The 18,173-nt window shown below is 43.0% G+C and overlaps 1 protein-coding gene across 3 annotated transcripts in view; it reads right to left on the minus strand.

Annotated features, from left to right (window-relative positions):
• Nucleotides 1-18,173, minus strand: part of GRM7 (glutamate metabotropic receptor 7) — a 411,272-nt gene that overhangs the window by 210,317 nt on the left and 182,782 nt on the right. For all 3 annotated transcript variants that reach the window (XM_081901588.1, XM_081901586.1, XM_081901587.1), the window contains exon 3: nt 1-142. In XM_081901588.1, coding sequence (XP_081757714.1) covers nt 1-142 — 142 coding nt within the window. The remainder of the gene's footprint in view (nt 143-18,173) is intronic.

An 18,173-nucleotide genomic window follows, 5' to 3' on the forward strand; every position in this document is an offset into this window, starting at 1 on the left:
TTTATATCCTCATCGTAGGCAAATACAATGATAGCCCTGGCTCTGGGAGTATCTAGGAGCAGCTTGATAATTTTATCAAATTCGTAGGTCTTGTCTTTGCGATCCTGAGGGATTTTCAATGACTGAGCAATGCAGAGGTTACCTGTTAATAGAAAGAAAGAAGACAAGATGCTAAAATCTGTAAATTAGTGCAGGAAGGAATACTGGGGGGGAAATAGTGGTTAGATGAAGATTTCATTTGTCCAGTGTGGTCCAGTGGATGTGGTTTTAACTCTGGGGAAAATGGATCCAAATTTCCACTCAGCCATGAAGATATCTGGATGTTCATATGCAAGTAATCAGATCAGCCTAACCTACCTCAGAAGTTCTCAGCTAGTCCAACCTAGCACTGTGAAGATTAATAATTCAGAAATATTAGGGTACCCTATAAATCAACAAGGCAGTATAAATGATTAAAAGTGGAGGGAAAGGAAGAAAAATGCAGATAAATCTGAAAATCTGAATCCAGAATTAGATTTCCATTAAATTTTCCAAACTTTATTGAGGTTTCCCAAAATCTAGACTGCCCTCCAAGTGTGTAGAAGCATCGCTTGGACTTTGGTTTTTCACCTAAAATACTTCATGGCGTGGAATGAGTCCATCCCTGTTACCCTCACATAATAATTGAGAGGGGTGTGAATCCAAGGCTTGTAAAGAGAGATGGATTTGTGCACTGCAGGCAAGGTGCATTTGGAGAGGATTCAGCAAAACAAAGCAAAAGACATAGCAGGTTCTGGGGTGCGGCCATCCCACATAAGGCTTTGGCAAGTTGTATGCCGATGGAACTCTAACCGCAATTTCACCTTTGGCTGGATTTCACTATAGCTTAAGAAAGGTTTCCTGAGAGGTGATAACAACATGAGAAGGAACGTGCTTGTCAACAGACAGGTAGAGGGAGAGGGAGAAGGAGCGAGAGAGAGGTAGAGGGGTGGCATGATGCTGTAAAGAAAGGTAAAGTTAAAGATGATTCAAAAGAGAGAGAAAAACCCCTCATGCATGGAGTTTGCTTTCAATTCTGCATTGTGATCACTACTGAACTTTGGAGTGGTATACTTACTTTCTGCTACTGCAAACCTTTTATTTAAGGGGATGCCAGGGGGAAAAAAGCACATGAGCACTGGTGGTGGTAGGTAATAAGATCTGATGCCCATCCTTCACACTGCTTTGTAAACTCAGATAATGTTAATACCTAGTTTTGGGGTTCTGTGGGACTGGTGGGGGTGAGAGGTCAATGTGTATGTGCCCTCAGGCTCACTCTGATCAACAATAGATCGTTCTGAATTCTTAAATATTCAGTGTAGCCACAGATTGTCCAACTAAAACAATGCCACTACCGATCTTCAGGAGGGGGTGGAGTTGCGGGCTCACGACCCGCCCACACTCTCGCGGGGCTGAGGTCAGCCCCGCGGGAATTGCAGGGAGTTCCCAGTTACCCCGCCCACGCTCCCATGAGGCTGAGGTCAGCCTCGCGGGAATAAGGGATTCCCCAGTCACACCCCCGCGCGCCAGCCAATCGGCTGGCGGCCGGGGCGGGCCCTCCAGAGGCCACATAAGGTCGGGGCAGACCCCGGCTCCCCCCTTTTCCCCCTGGCTGCGAGCGCGATTTCCCACCCACCCACTCCTTTAGGTTCCGCCATCGACCTTGCTATGGGCTTCGGCTGGTCGCCGCTTGGGGCCAGGTAGGAATTTTTCCCATTTGGCTAATTGGCTGGTTCGGGAGCCACCTGGTTTTTCGCCTACCTCGTAGCAATTCGTCACAACTTTCCCGGTTGGCGGTAGGCATTGGCCGGGGTATTGTCATGCAAATGAGGTGGGGGGGAGGAGCGCCATCACCTCCCCCAAAGATTGAAGGGTGGTTCGTTAAAGGACTCCGAGGGGCGACGCCTCGTCCGAAACCTACGGAGGCTAGGGCCTAAAGCGCGCCCCCGAGCGGTAACCCCTCGGGGAGCGCCTAGGGATACGCATCTCGGGTAGCTCCCCCTGTTGGTGTTTAACCCTTCCCGGTTAGACCGGATAGTCGGTTAGGGGCCAATGCCTAAAGCCAATACCTCTCTTTCCTGTAATCAATAAAGTTGTGGCCATTTTCGCCCATTAACTTAAATTCTTGTGTCCTGTGTCTTTATTCATTACACCTGTGGGGGGGAGGAAATAGCCACGCAAAGGACAGGCAGGTTCAAATCTCCACCAAATGTGAAACTCCCTAAGTGATGTGTTGGGGTAGCCACTGCCTCACAGGATGGATTTGAGGCTGAACAGAGAGGGCAGTGAATCATGTATGTTGGCCTGACCTTGAAGAAAAACTGAGATGCAAAACTCAATCAATCGGAGATGCCTTTGGTCTTAACTGTTACAAAACAAATTTTGTCTCATGAACATCAACTAATTTAAAATCTAATATATGCTTTATGTTTTGAGGGTGTGTGTATGTGTGTCAGAATTGCACAGACATGAGCACTGTGCACAAATTATGCATTCCTCCTCCAGAAAACCTGTTCTTTATTTTGATAGAAGATGGCATCTGATAAACTTTCCTACTATTCTCCCCTCCCCTGTTTCTTTCCAACACTAGGTCAGACCTGCTCTAATGGCCTGTCCACTGCAACGGGGACACATTTGGACATTAACCTTAAGCTTATTAATAGCACAGCAAACGTGCAAGGTACGGCCATGTGGAGCCTCTGCTCAACAGGGATGGTGTTAAAGCGTTGGAGTGATACATAAAGGGAAGGGTGGGGAGTGAAAATCCATTTCCCCAAACAATATTGTGAAAATTGCCTGACTTTATAGTTACTACTTTCCCCTGCGGCTCGAGTCTCTTTGGCAGACAGACCCAATTGCTTCTGAATTGTCCAAGTCATTTAAATTCCCAGCACTATCTGTCCCTGGCTGTACTCACAGGTAGCATAGAGACACTAAAACATTTAGCCTGAAACTTCCCCAAAGAACAGCCTGCTAGACAAAACATAAAACCAAAGTGAGACTTTCCTCACACAATCTTTCAGGAGAAGAAGAAGGTTCTATTGCTGAGTGCAGTTCAGGACAGCTACCATAATTCAGGGCAGCCAATTCTGCACAGAGTACAAAAGGCCAACTTGCCATCTTATTTTTAAAAATGTTTCCTAATTGCTGTGCAAACACATCTACTATACGTAAAATGTAAACTTAAATATAAACCTGTGGTAAGCCGTTTTTTGTTTAAATATCAGCAGTGTATAAATTGTATGAATAAATAAATGTCACACAATTTGTATGAAAATGATCATATTGCTTACCGTGTAGGTACAATAAACCATTTCAAATTCTAATAAAGATATATAAGTCCTATTCTTGTGGATCTCATTCTCATGGTTGCTTAAAGTGCTTTGGGCTTTAATGTGCAACAGATATTTACTACTAAGGGTATTAAGTTATATGGCATTTTAAAAGGCTACTGATATTCACGATTCTGCCTTAGGCACTGCAGAGAAAAGAATCATGACACAAAGGAATCACATTTCCAAAGGTCTAATTTCCAGCTTTACAATTGGGTCCTTCTCTAACGTTTCCAGATCTTTGCAGTTTCATCAGAGGAAACCAATCTATCCTGTCACATCTCATAACAGCTGTAGTGTCCTCCAGCAGATGTCACTATGGCACAGTTTGTCATTATTATAAGGCCAAGATATATGCATCTGATCATTTATGATATTACTTCTTAAAGAAATAATAATAATAATAATAATAATAATAATAATAATAATAATAATAATAATAATAATATCCTCCATCAGGTTTGCTGCCAACCCTGGCAATATGATGGCTGGTGGAAGCTTAGGCTTGATGACCTGGGTCTATGCTAAGAGACAGGCTGGATGTGGATGGATGCTGTTGCCCTGGATCCAAATATGATAGGTTTTCAAATGTCATGTATATATTTGTTGGTTTGTTTGTTTGACTTTGACTCTGATTCTTTCCCTCTGAATAAAGGGGTCAAACAGGGCTGCCTCTTGGCCCCTTTTCTATTTAATTTCTACATCAATGACATCGTTACAACCATGAAGGCCCTAAACCAATCTGCCCCCTCTTTACAACAGCTCAAGATCCCCATATTACTCTATGCGGACGACATGGTGGTACTGACTTTAACCAAGCAGGGCTTAAACAACATGCTCAGAGGGCTCATGACATATTGTGATACCAACTCCCTCAAAATCAATTTCGCCAAAACCAAAGTTCTTACTTTTGGCACGAAAACTCGGAAGTCATTCTGGAATTTTGAGAGCCACTCTATTGAATATTGTTCAGCATTCAAGTATTTGGGTATCACTTTTCAGCATGGGCTCAGCTGGTCAGCTCACCTAAATATGACCATCCTGGCTGCCCGTAGAACCATCAAAGCCTTGGAGAAATTCTTCTATGCAAAAGGCGGCCAGTTGGTTCCACCAATCAGAAAAGCATTTATCAGCAAAGTCCTCCCGATGTTACTGTATGGGGTTGAAATCTGGGGGTGGAATTTAAAAACACTACAACGGCTCGAGATTCTACAAAACTCTTTTGCACGAAAGTTACTGGGTCTCCCCAAGGGCTCGGTTGCTGCACAGTTAAGAACAGAACTGGGCCTCCCCTCCATTGTTGCGAGAGCCCACATTAGAATTATTAGTTTTTATTGTAAATTAATCAAAGCCCCAGGTTCCCTACTAGCCAGGCAAGCCTTTTTAACTTGTTCTCATAGCAACAAATGGTCCAAGGCCATGGAGACTATTACTGCACGCTACTCCCTCCCAGATCTTGACACGCTGTCATCTTGGGACCAACATAAAATCTGGGCCTGGATTCTTACAAGAGACGAGGCCATGGACCGGGCACAGTCCACCACAGCTCGCCTCTCCATGTGGCTCCCTAAAGTGAAAGTGGTAAGATCACTTGCCAACTACTTGATAGACCTGACGGAGCCCAATTTGAGAAGAGCGTTTTCCATGGCCTGTTTCCATTCTATACCCACGGCCTTCTTGCAGGGGATTTACTCTAAGACCCCTATTACTCAGCGTCTATGTCCATGCACAATGAATGAAGTAGAGGACTTCATACATTTCTTTTTCTACTGCCCTATGTATGAGCTAATAAGAACTAAGCTCCTCCTCTTGATCCCGTCCACCATCACATCTAAGGAAGACTGTTTGAAATCGCTTCTTGTGGACGCAAATCCCCAAATTTCACGTGGGGTGGCAATCTTTATAGTGCAGGCTTTGAAACTCAGGGCTACTCTGACTGGGTAGTGTGTCCTAGACCTGGACCTGTTTGAATTCTTTTTATTACCTTTTAACCTAATGTGCCGAGCCTTTTTGGGGGCCATTATATGCTTTATATACATCCGCACTTTAGATTCCCGGCGCTGGCAACTAATTCTTTACATTATTGTCTTAGGGTAATTTAAAAGTCATAACGCCAGTAATATCGCTTTGAATTTTGTTTGGTTGCTTGTCTCTAGCATTTTTGTCTTATCTTGCTATGGCTGTATGCTAATGCAATAAAGGTTTGATTGACTTGACTTTGACTGAGAAGATGAAATAAATGACTGGAGCCTACTCCCTGGGACCATCCGTCCAAAAGCAAGCAAGCAAGCAACAACAAAAGACTACTGTTGCAGTCAACGATAAAGAAGTGGGAGAGATAAAGTTTGTTTTTCTTTGGACCCAGCAACCATTTTTGGGCCTTGGGAACAGGACTTTGCCATGGATGGATGGGCTGAGCTGGACTGAGAGCCAACATGTGGAGAAAGAATGAGAGGGCGAGAGTTGGGCTACGCTGACTTAAGTACCCAACCCCGGCTCAGCCCAAGACACACTAGCATAACTTACCCATCCCAGCTCAGCCAGCTGGGTCAAGCAAGTCAAGTCCTTGAAAAATGGGTATTCTGTGGAAGTGGCTAGGGAAGGACCAGGCAAGGGAGACAGACCTATGTTGAGTCCTAACTCCATTCAGCTCTGTCACATGATCTGGCAACCTGGTAGAACTTACATAAGTAAAAAAAAGAGTGGTGTAAGTTAAACTATTTTAAAGGCTTCTTCCCCCTCTGCTGGGTTGAGGTAGGCTCAATTGGCAGTATCACCGCTCCTGATCAAAGTCTGGGTCTGGCATACTTTATGCCAATGTGTGTGTATTATTGTTTGTTTGTATTTTGGTTGTTATTCTCTTATGTATTTTGTACTTTTTAGACCATAAACCTTACTGTGATCTTTGGATGAAAGGCACTATATAAATTTAATAAAATTAGTTACACTGGATTCCCATATTTTGCTCTCTTATTCTGGGCTAGTTTCCTAGCCCTCCTGAATTCTAGGATGTACTTCTCAGCTAGGCACTAGGCTTTGGGAAGGAGGCGTGAGGCTCTGGCAGTGTCCTAGAGCCCTCCTTCCTTCTTCCCAAAGCCCAGCGTTTACTAGGCTTTGGGAAGGAGGCAGGAAGATGCCCCCTTGGCCCCTGTGCACCTCTGGAGGAAAGCTGAATAAGGACTGGCTAAAGATCTTAGTTTGACCAAACTGCGGGAGGCAGCAGAAGACAGAAGTGCCTGGCGTGCTCTGGTCCATGGGGTCACCAAGAGTCGGACATGACTAAACAACAACAAGGATCTTAGACCAACCCTAGCAAAAAAAAGTCAGATGAAATTCTACTTAAAAAAGGAAAAGCTAGATTATAAAAAAATGCCATCTGAAGCACACTAGTGTGTAACATATAGGAGGTGTTGTTTTTTTCTCCTGAGAAGGCTCAGTGGCGTAGCGTGGGGGGTGCAGGGGGGGGCCGACCGCACCGGGCGCAACATCTGGGGGTTAGGGTTAGGGGGCGCAAATCCACAGGTTAGGGGGCGCAAATCCACGGGTTAGGGGGTGCAAATTACTTGCCTTGCCCCGGGTGCTGACAACCCACGCTACGCCACTAACAGAAGAGTTCACATTGTGTTGGATATATTCGAGCTTGTAAGTGTTCTTGCCTATGTGGATCAAATTAAAATGGGGTAGAAATATGCCTAGCTCACCAAATTACATTTGTGCATGTGCACACACAAATGTATATGCAATCAAGTGTCTTGAACTATTAATCACAGATTCAGGGAGCAAAGCCTTGGCTGTCAATCAAGTAGCAGTTTATCCACCCAGAAACAGAATTTGTTCTCAGAAAATCCAGTACGTTACCAGTCTGCAGAGGAAACATATTGAATAACTCCTTTAAAATATTTGCTTTGATAAATAATGCCTTATGTATAACAAACTCCTGTGCCTTCACCTCTCCATACTCAATATCTCACCTTTATGTCATACAGGTTTCTAAGAGACCGATATACCTTGCATCTAAAATAAGAGATGCCCTCTAGATATTCTCATGAAACCCAAATCAGCATCTCTTAAAGGGCTCATGTCTATAGGCTGTTCAGGCCCTACAATGAATACTTTATGAAATCTGACAAGGTCAAAATCCAAGGCTGCATGGGTTTAGGCCATGTTAGCTTAACAGCTGTCAGTTACTCCCTACAGCAAGTTGTTTCAAGATGGCTGCTCCAATATGTAGAGCAAGAAATGAGTAAAGGATAGCCAGCAAATAAAGTTCTAGCTTACTTTAAAAAAGAAGTTGATCTTCTTCACACTGTGCCATATCATAAACTCCCATTTAATCTCTTATTTATGTCAAAAGCCAATTGCCATTTTGCATGGGGGTTTGCATCTCCGCGGCGGGGTGAGCTCCCGTTGCTCGGTCCCTGCTCCTGCCAACCTAGCAGTTCGAAAGCACATCAAAGTGCAAGTAGATAAATAGGTACCTCTCTGGCGGGAAGGTAAATGGCGTTTCCGTGCACTGCTCTGTTTCGCCAGAAGCGGCTTAGTCATGCTGGCCACATGACCTGGAAGCTATACGCCGGCTCCCTCGGCCAATAAAGCGAGATGAGCGCCGCAACCCCAGAGTCGGCCACGACTGGACCTAATGGTCAGGGGTCCCTTTACCCCTTTACATTTACCTATGGGGTAAACAGGGTTCTTCCCTCTTATACATATACTTTGGCTCACAGGACTAGCATAGCAATTATTTGGTTCCTAGCTATCATCAAATTGTAAGAGATGAGAATGGCAAATATGGTCATATTCACAAGTGGGATCTGAATAACGTGTTGCAGTGCATTGCTCCTGTTCAGGCTTCCAGTCAGCAAACCAAACCCTTTTCCAAGATATTCCCAGTACACTCCCATGGATTTCGATTACCAGTCACAGAAATCAGTCAGTATTCTTCCAAGTCTGCTGATACCTCCCTCATGTGCATGGATGATGCCATTTTGGCTACATAAAACCTAATACAACAGTGGCATTCCTTGGGGTTATGAAGATGAATTAGTTAAGAATCATGCTGTAATAAACATATAAAGTGTGGGTTTATATGACTGTTTCCTAATAAATATGGATGCAATATGCACTTGAAGCATAATTTGTTTTGTTTGTTTTTTTGCAGAGAATTTCTGTGTGGAATGAGAATTAAGATTCCTTTGGAACTTGTCCATATGGAATTTTTTTACTGAATAATTTTAAATGTTTCTCTGTTTATTGGTTGGTTTTATATATTTTCCCCACAGCAAACCTAATCTAAAGCAAAATTAAACAGAAGCCATAGTGTGTAAATTGGCAGAGAAACGAATAATGTCTAGCACAGATGAGTTAATTAAGAACTTTATTCTATTAAAGTTGTCACTGTAATTTTTGGTGCATTTTTAATGCAGTTCCCTGGTGCATTTTATCACCTCAAAGACTCACTTTTATTATGACAGTTAAATCAAGCTTCTTTAATCTACCAAAATCAAGGCAGTCGCTGGAAGACTAAATTGAATGCTAAGAATGGTGTAAATGATAATTATGGAAGAGATGGAAAAGATAGAATAGTTTTTCTTGATGGATTGATTCTTATCTAAAAATAGGTAATTACAGAGCCTCATAACTTGTTAACTCCACAATGTCCAACGTAATGAATTCTCAATTGTTAATTTTGCAAGAATTGTCCTGTGGAGGAGCAAAATTATTTCATAGAATCATAGAGTTGGAAGAGACCACAAGGGCCATCGAGTCCAACCCCCTGCCAAGCAGGAAACACCATCAGAGCACTCCTGACATATGGTTGTCAAGACTTTTGCTTAAAGACCTCCAAAGAAGGAGACTCCACCACACTCCTTGGCAGCAAATTCCACTGTCGAACAGCTCTTACTGTCAGGAAGTTCTTCCTAATGTTTAGGTGGAATCTTCTTTCTTGTAGTTTGGATCCATTGCTCCGTGTCCGCTTCTCTGGAGCAGCAGAAAACAACCTTTCTCCCTCCTCTATGTGACATCCTTTTATATATTTGAACATGGCTATCATATCACCCCTTAACCTCCTCTTCTCCAGGCTAAACATGCCCAGCTCCCTTAGCCGTTCCTCATAAGGCATCGTTTCCAGGCCTTTGACCATTTTGGTTGCCCTCCTCTGGACACGTTCCAGTTTGTCAGTGTCCTTCTTGAACTGTGGTGCCCAGAACTGGACACAGTACTCTAGGTGAGGTCTGACCTGTGTATGCATAAATGACACATAACCAACCACATCACATCTTTTCTCTGGTTAGCATTCACAAGAATCTGAGCATCAACCATTACACTTTTTTGTCATATTAGAAATTAAATAAATAGATACATGAAGGGTCCCATATATTTGTTTTAACCCCTAAAACTAAAATGGCTATTTTAAAAAATCAAACCTGGGGGTTACCTTATAATCACTACCCATCGAATATAAACTTCCAGATATTTTTGGGGGGTACTAAGGTTGGTCATGGTCTCACAGATGAATTGGTCATAGATCCTAAAGGGGAGGAGATACGAGATGTGAACCATGGGTCTGATCCTAATGAGGATGAACCAGAAACCCGGTCCAATGAGAAAAACTACTTGCAGATGTGAAACTCAACTACCTGTGTGCCCCTAAACATGTGTCCCAGGTCCCCTATGGCCTGTTCCCTACAAATGCTGGATCAATGTCAGTACTGTCAGACTTCTGGCAACTTCTGTCCAGGTGAAATTGCCTCTGACTTTCTGTTCCTCAATTCCAGTTGCTTTCTTGTTTGCTATGAGTTTCCTGCACCTCTAGCTGACCAGATAACAGGGATACTCCCACAGAAACCTCACCTTGCCCTGTGTGCCTCCCCAAGAGGCCAAAATAGAACAGCTGGCAGGCTTGGATTGTGGTCAGAGAATGTGCATGACAAATTATCTGCTTAGGATAAATGTGCCTCCTGCTAATTATTTTGAGGAAGACCCTGAAATGATAAAAATCATGGGCTTGTACAAAACTGAGCAGTTTATCTGATTCCCCAGTTGACCATCTTGCAAGGTTATTTGTGAAGTGCTATCGCCTAGGAGAATCTCCCATTCTTTACATCTTCTTAACCTTGTCCTTTTAGCTTAGGTCACTGCACACCTCAGACTTTTAGTTATGGTTTCTGCAAGGTAACAAATGAACTGTTATTAGGCTCCCATTCCAGAGATACTAGACAGACAGTGGCACACATTGTGCCTGAATAAAGGCATAAGGTGAGATTCAACTAATTAGCTCTCCTAGAAGAAGCCAGTGCAAAAAAATTCTGCTACCGCAGTGGGGCTTTCTCCCCTCTCCTTCCCCATGCACTCTCCAAATTTGGCTTGTGGGGGCTGAAGAACCCACAGAACAGCCCAGAGGGAAAGCAGGAGGGGGTCCTTCCATCTTGCAAGCTTGCACTGACAGAAAGACTGCACTGATGGTACATTGCCTTGCTTCCTCACAGTAGCAAAACACAGAGCTACAAAAGAGGGTTGCCAAAGTGATGTTTGGTATAGTGTGGGACCATAAAATGAGAAGCAAAATAGAAGCAAAAGAATGCTTGTGATATGTCCTTTATCTGGAGAGAGAGAGAGAAAGAGAGAAAGAGAGAAGAGAGAGAGAGAGAGAGAGAGAGAGAGAGAGAGAGAGAGAGAGAGAGAGAGAAGGAGGGAAAACTTGTTTGTTTGCCTGTTGTCTTTGAGTGCAATTTCATTGTAGGCAGTGGGCATCGATGCTTGCCCATTTCTGATTTGCAGTCATTTGTCTGCTACCTAGAATTACTGGTTGCAACACTGCTCACAAACAATACCTTCCAACACTGATTTGGCTCCATTGCCCAAAGCAATTTCCTGCAACCTCCGCATGCCCAGGAGAATGTTATGCTCTGTGACATTGTTTTATTTTTCTGAACTGCCTCTTGGAACACCACACTGTAATTTAAGAGATTGTTCAGTGCTGTGCCATTCTTACAAGGATTTCTCTCCAGCCTCTGTATTAATGTGACCGCCTCTAGATAGTGAAGCATTTTACAAGTTGCAAGCACAAAGCCTTCTAAAAAAAATAAAAATAAAGCTTTTCTGATTTATTTATTTTCTTGGACAGATGCATAGTGTTCCAGCCTATTTCAGATGACTGTGCAGCCTTCAAGGCAAGCAGTCATTGTCAACTAAGGGAAAAAAAAAATTCAACGAGCAAGAAAGGAATAATGACTAAGCGGTAGGTAGCATTTGTACATTCTATAGGAAGCCAGCTTGAATGTTCTCTAAATTTTAATAGATTAGTGACTGCAGAGCACAGCATAAACTTGAATGTACAAAGCAGCAGGTATAGGAGGACTGATAGCATATTATGGATTTTGAAAGTTGCCATATGGTATCTGGCACTATTGGCTGAAATAATGTTGTGTTCTTGCATGCTCCTCCTCGGTTGCTCTTCCTACTTGGCCAGTGGTTAATTATGGTATTTTAGGCTCATCTTCACTCTTTGATTTCTGCCACATTTCCTTTGGTGAAATACTGTTCTTCCCCTCATTTTGGGCTATGGTGCTTTCAATGTTGAACCAGAAAATTACCTGAAATCCCTAATTCAGAATCTCTTGTCATTATCTTTAGGTAACCATTGGAGCTGAAAGGCAGATGAAAGTAAGATCTATTGTTGTCTGGATTGTCTGTGTCTGATTTGAAACCAAATGGAAACTGATGACTAAGAGTGGTGCCCTCTGACAGTCCTTCTGTGAATCTCAAACAGCTCAAGATAATAGACAAAAAGGCTCTTTGAATTTGTACTGGGGGGCCACTTTTCATAAACAGTTTGGAACCCATTCAAAATGTCTCCCCCCCTCTTTTTTTTGAAAGGGTCTAACACTCCCTCATCCAGAGTCACACATAACTGACAAGTTGTGGTAGTGAATTTGAGTGTGCATCCTAATCCACATTCTGCCTGACCTAGTCATGCCATGCAGTTAAAGCTGGATCAAGGCAATGAACAGTCTTGTTTTGCACAGTTGTCAGGCAGTAGAACCTCCAGTGCAGCATATGAAGACAGGAAAGACTTGCCTAGTTGTCTAGGCAATCAAGGATATGCTTCTGCCTTCCCCATTCAAAGTAAGGGAAAGAATAAAGGACATGTTTGCCATTAGTGACATCCTCATGTGTGAATTGGCTACAGAGCACCACAATATTGCTGCATTTTTTTTTATCTCAGGGGGTAGCCAACCTGATGTCCTCCTGATGTTGTGGACAATGAGCAATGGTCAGGAATTATGAAAGCTGTGGTCCAAAACATATGGAAGGTGCCACGTTAGCAACCCCAACATAATACCATGATATCACTGCATTCTCTATGGATCCCCTGGTTGGCTTTGATTCTGCAGTGACTTTTTTGTTGTTGTTTTATTTGGAAAAAAGAGCACTGAAGCAGGAACAGATTGGCATACCAAACAGAAGGTGGTAGAACTTATGCTTTGTAGAAGAAGACTCAGTGTTCAGTCTCTAGCATCTCAACTTAAAGAGATATAAGAAATACTTCTGGGCACATTGCTGAATGGGACCAGATGTATGAATTGCCCTGGCTCTGAGTTCATTTTTGGCCACAATTTGCAGTGCTTTAGATACATAAGAATGGGCATTCAGAGAACGGGTTTGGTCTTGGCATATAAAGTGGTAATGGGAAATATGTGGGGGTCCCAGATGGTGTTGGACGTAGCTCCCATCATCATGGCCAGTGATAAGAACTGCACCTCTGAAGTGCTTCAAATGTCTTGATGAACCCCAACTAATAGTTCAATGAGTCAACATTTATTATATGGTCAAAGAGCTGGTAAAACAGAAATAAAAGAACAGTATGGCAAGGTCCGTCCATGTTCTTTGAAGCAGCCATGCAAGCCCATGAAAAGCATCCATGTGAATCACTTCTCAGAGAAAGGCAAGAACAATTTTCCCCCAAATATTTTTTCTCATCGAGTCTGTCACACTGTTTCCCAAGCAACCTTAAAAATATCCAAGTTGTTTCAAAGGGAGAGTGAGATATCAGGTAGCAGCTGATCATGAATCATTCTTCACTTTTCCTGAGTGTAGAAGGTGATATGCAAATAGGCATTTGAAAACTGTATTAACTTTAATATGCAGAATGCTTTGTCAAAAAAGAATAAATGAAAAACTCCACCCAGCATGTTATTAAGAGTCTGGTTCTTTTCTTTCTGACCCAGTTTCTATATTAGGGTGTGGCATTGTTGATTTCAAAGGAAGTGCTCTCTTTCAGTTTTACCTATGGAAGTTTAGATTCAGTTCTACCTCGATCCAGTTTGCAGTACTCTAAAAACAAGCTTGTGCAAAGTTTAATCAGAGTTAGCATAGCTTTAGAAGGAGGAGGAGGAGGAGGAGGAGTAGTTTGGATTTGATATCCCGCTTTATCACTACCCGAAGGAGTCTAAAAGCAGCTAACAATCTCCTTTCCCTTCCTCCCCTACAACAAACACTCTGTGAGGTGAGTGGGGCTGAGAGACTTCAGAGAAGTGTGACTGGCCCAAGGTCACCCAGCAGCTGCTTGTGGAGGAGCGGAGACGCGAACCCGGTTCACCAGATCACTCTTAACCACTACACCACACTTATATTACTTTATTTTGTACCACACCAACTCCCAAGCTGAACTGAAGTTGAATTTACATAAACTGTTACATCTTTGAAGCCTACCGGAATATGGGGTTTGAACTGGAAACCCTCTTAGGCCAAGGCTGAGAATGAAGTGACTGACCAACTGACTGGAACCTCCAAGCCAATCAGACTGAAATCTGTCCAATCCAATGTACAAGTGGAGAATCTATGCACCAGTCTTATATGATTGATATAAGTTTTATTTTTAAAAGATCTGTGTGATAAAATAAGACCCCATTTACTTTAAGCTGTGTGGACACGCAAGCTCTGTTCCATTACTGTCTCTCTAGGGCATCTATAACACAACTGTTACCTCTCTCAATGCCTGAGCAGTGAGGACTGTCGAATAATCGTGGGATCTGCAAACCTAACAGGAAGCATAATGACATTGCAGAGGCAGCAGGAAGGCCACAACTGAAGTAAGCAGGGAAAAGGAATTGTGATTGTAAAGGATGGTAGGCAAGTACAGGAGTAAGTCAAGAGCAGGGAGCTGCAGGTGACTTCAGTGATCTCCTGCAGAGGATTACTGCCATGTCTTCTGTTATTTAGACCATGGTCTTTTTATAAAGACCCATTAATGTGATGTAACTATTAGCACACAACACCTTGGAACACTAGCTTATTTAAACAAATTCTCCTACCAAAACAGGTTTCTTATTTCAAAACCATCTCCCCCCCTTTTTTTTTACTAGCCATGGGACATCTGTGCTAGCGGTCTCACAGATAAATTTAATGAGCATACCTCCCCAAAGAAGCTTAAAGTATTTTCCATGCTCTATTAACAAAACAGTCTAGCATATTGGTATACAAATAAAGCCAGCCCATCAGTCATCACTCTGCCTCAATGCAGAGTCATTCTCTTTTGAGACCTTCAGACTGCATATGGGCAACGGAGCCCATTCTTGGAAATCACAAAAAATAGGAGTCCTCAGACAGACGGTAAACTGAACAACTGTACAAGTGTATTAGACAAATCCATTGGGGAAAAGGCTATCGATGGCTATTAGTCATTATACCTACATATACCCTCCAGAACCCAGGGTGAGGGCATGCACAAAACATGAAATACTGCATGCAGACTTGACTATAATGCTGCTACTTCCACAAACAAAACTCAGAATTTAATTTACTGGTTGCTTTCAGAACCATCTCACAGAAGTGACAATCATGAAACAGCCTACATTGTGAGCACTTCAAGCACACCTGCTGTCATGAGCCAAATAGCTACATGAATCAAATTGCCCAATTCTTTATGAGGACTAGGTTATTTATTTGGGGAAAGAAACAATGTCATGTTACACTGCCACACAACTAGAGGTCATCTGCATCAGCCCTTGGTCAAACCAAAACAGGCATAATGGGGTGCTACAAAATTACATGGTTCATTTGCCATCCATTTCACTCTGGCATATTTTAATTAACTCATTAATTTTTTTTCAAGCTTCCAATTAGTCATATAAGTCTATGTGTATGACTATGTCACTGAAGCAGCCTTCTGTATCAGGAAAGGGATGGTGTTATATCACACAGTATAGCTTTCAAACAGATGAAATAATGCCACACATTCCATCCTGATTACCTTACCTCTGCAACAAAAACATAGTTGATGTGTCCAGGTTAAACCCAACGTCTATTATCGTTGCAATTAAGGGAGCAGATCTTACATCAGGTGGTCATATTTTTAGAAGCAAATATGTAAGCAAATATATAAGCACATGAATCACTCTGAGGCGGCAGTCCAGATCTGGAAGCAGCAGGGATTAATGGAGCAGTACAACCAGAGCTTCGTCCACTAAGCCCTGCTGCTGATGCCAGCCAGGGTGGAAGGTGGGAGGGGTATGGGAAAATGCACTTTTGGGGGGGGGGCTGGTTTACAGGTTAGTGCAGCAAAGAGGCCTGGATCCCTGCTGCTGGGTAGTTTCTGAATTAGGAGTTTTTTTACTGGCTACTGATGATAGGGATACCACCAGTGGTACCACATTTGGAGTATGTGTGTTGAGGTGTTCATTACTGGGAGGACTTCACTGCCGCCACCAGAGCTGGAGCAAGGCTGGGTGAAGTGATACCCTGGGTGATTTAGACCCCTCCAGCACCAAGGATTCAGAGTTTGGATTGCCCTGCCCTTGAAGTTCAAACTCAACCGTTTTCTATATCTGCACGAATATTCTCAAATGCTACATAAGCGTTGGTTGACAATGAGAAGGTAGCAGATAAATGAGCTTCTTTCTGTCTTGCATTGCATTATGGCTGTTAACAAAATTTCACCGGTTACTAGGTGATGAAGCAAAATAGCTTAGCTAGGGCTGGTAAATTTATCACAACATTGTCAACACTGCAATAAAGACATTGAAAAATCCTGGCCTCCAGAAAAGATAAATTAAATCATTATCCCACCATTAAATGGCTATAAAAATTGTTGTAGGAGCTGGCTTGTTCTTTTCCTTCCTAATGAATATTGCAGCTACAATTTTGTTTGCAACATATGCAATAAGGCTCCTGCTTGAGGACTGAATTCGGAAGAAATGATACGCCACAATCCTCCTTACTTTTCTTTTTTCCTATGGATTTGAAATATAGAATGATAGCCAATTTCATGCCAAGGGCTGTTGAGCATCAGCAGATTAAATGCACATGGTACCAATTGTTCACATGTTCAGTGAACAGGGCCCCGAGCTTACCTACCATATTGCTGCCTCCACCCCATCATGAGTGGACACACAGAGGAGTAACAGCCAACATATGAAAAGGATCTTGGGCTCCAACAACCTTGCTGATCACTGCCTGCATTCTCTTCATCTGACCTCTCCCGCTACCTGTGGAAGCCCACTCCTGGAGTTCTGTTGTCTATTGCAGGTGAGGCAGTGGATCAGAGTAGACCATAAAAGTGGCTGTGCTGCATGAGACTACAAAGCCATCTAGTCTTGCATCTTGTTTCCAGAAGCATGGAGCAAGCATGAAATATAGCTGGCATAGCATGAAGGAAGGATTTTACCAAGTTTCATTTAGCTGCCATGGTTCACACCACCAGGTGGCCCAATCCATACATTCCCTTGTCTAATTCTCATTAAAGTCATCCAAGGAAGTGTCCATTGCCAGAACCCACAAGAAAAGGCAAATAGTCTCAGTACCTGGAATGCTTATTATTATTGTTTATGTAAAGGTAAAGGTAAAGTGACCCCTGAACATTAGGTCCAGTCGTGGCCGACTCTAGGGTTGTGGCGCTCATCTCGCTTTATTGGCCGAGGGAGCCGGCGTACAGCTTCTGGGTCATGTGGCCAGGATGACTAAGCCACTTCTGGCGAACCAGAGCAGCGCATGGAAATACCGTTTACCTTCCCACCAGAGCGGTACCTATTTATCTACTTGCACTTTGACGTGCTTTCGAACTGCTAGGTTGGCAGGAGCAGGGACCGATCAACAGGAGTTCACCCCATTGCGGGGATTCGAACCGCCGACCTTCTGATCGGCAAGTCCTAGGCTCTGTGGTTTAACCCACAGCGCCACCTGCATCCCTTATTGTTTATGTACATGCAGTCAAAAGAGGCCCTTAAGACGGCTTACAGAAAGTAGGACACAAATGCAAAAAAAATAAATAAATAAATGCAATACAATTTATAAAAATTCAAAACAACAAAATCTAAATGTTAAATACACATGCACACACACACACAAAACCATTGATGTTCACACCAAAGAGGCAGAGGGGATAAACATATAAGAGTGAAAGTGAATACTAAGGGGGTGCAGTAAGGCAAGTGGGAAATCTGGTTCTGGCTGGTTCTAGCAGTCCCTTCCCTGTAGGTGTTACTGAGTGTACAAACAGGAGAGGCTTGGCTACTAAAATGACCCGGTTCTTATTAAATGCCGAATGGTGTGCTCTTTTTTAATGCTTAGTTTGAAAGCTACTATGGTCACAAATCTTGCAGCCCAAGTAGGTTATGCATTTTTATTCAGAAGTAAATCCCACTGTGATTAAAGGGGCATGCTCCCAAGTACATGTGCTTAGGATTTATTTAGTGATAAAAATGTGCCTACATCAAGCTGTGTCCATCCTTTGCTGTCCAGCCAGGCCTGGCCTTGCTATGCAGCAGTGTGAGGTGATCAGCTTCAGGCTGCACCATGAGGAACTGAAGGAGGAGGTAGGGATTT

Source organism: Podarcis melisellensis (assembly GCF_964234715.1).
Source record: "Podarcis melisellensis genome assembly, chromosome: 2".
Lineage (NCBI taxonomy): Eukaryota > Metazoa > Chordata > Lepidosauria > Squamata > Lacertidae > Podarcis > Podarcis melisellensis.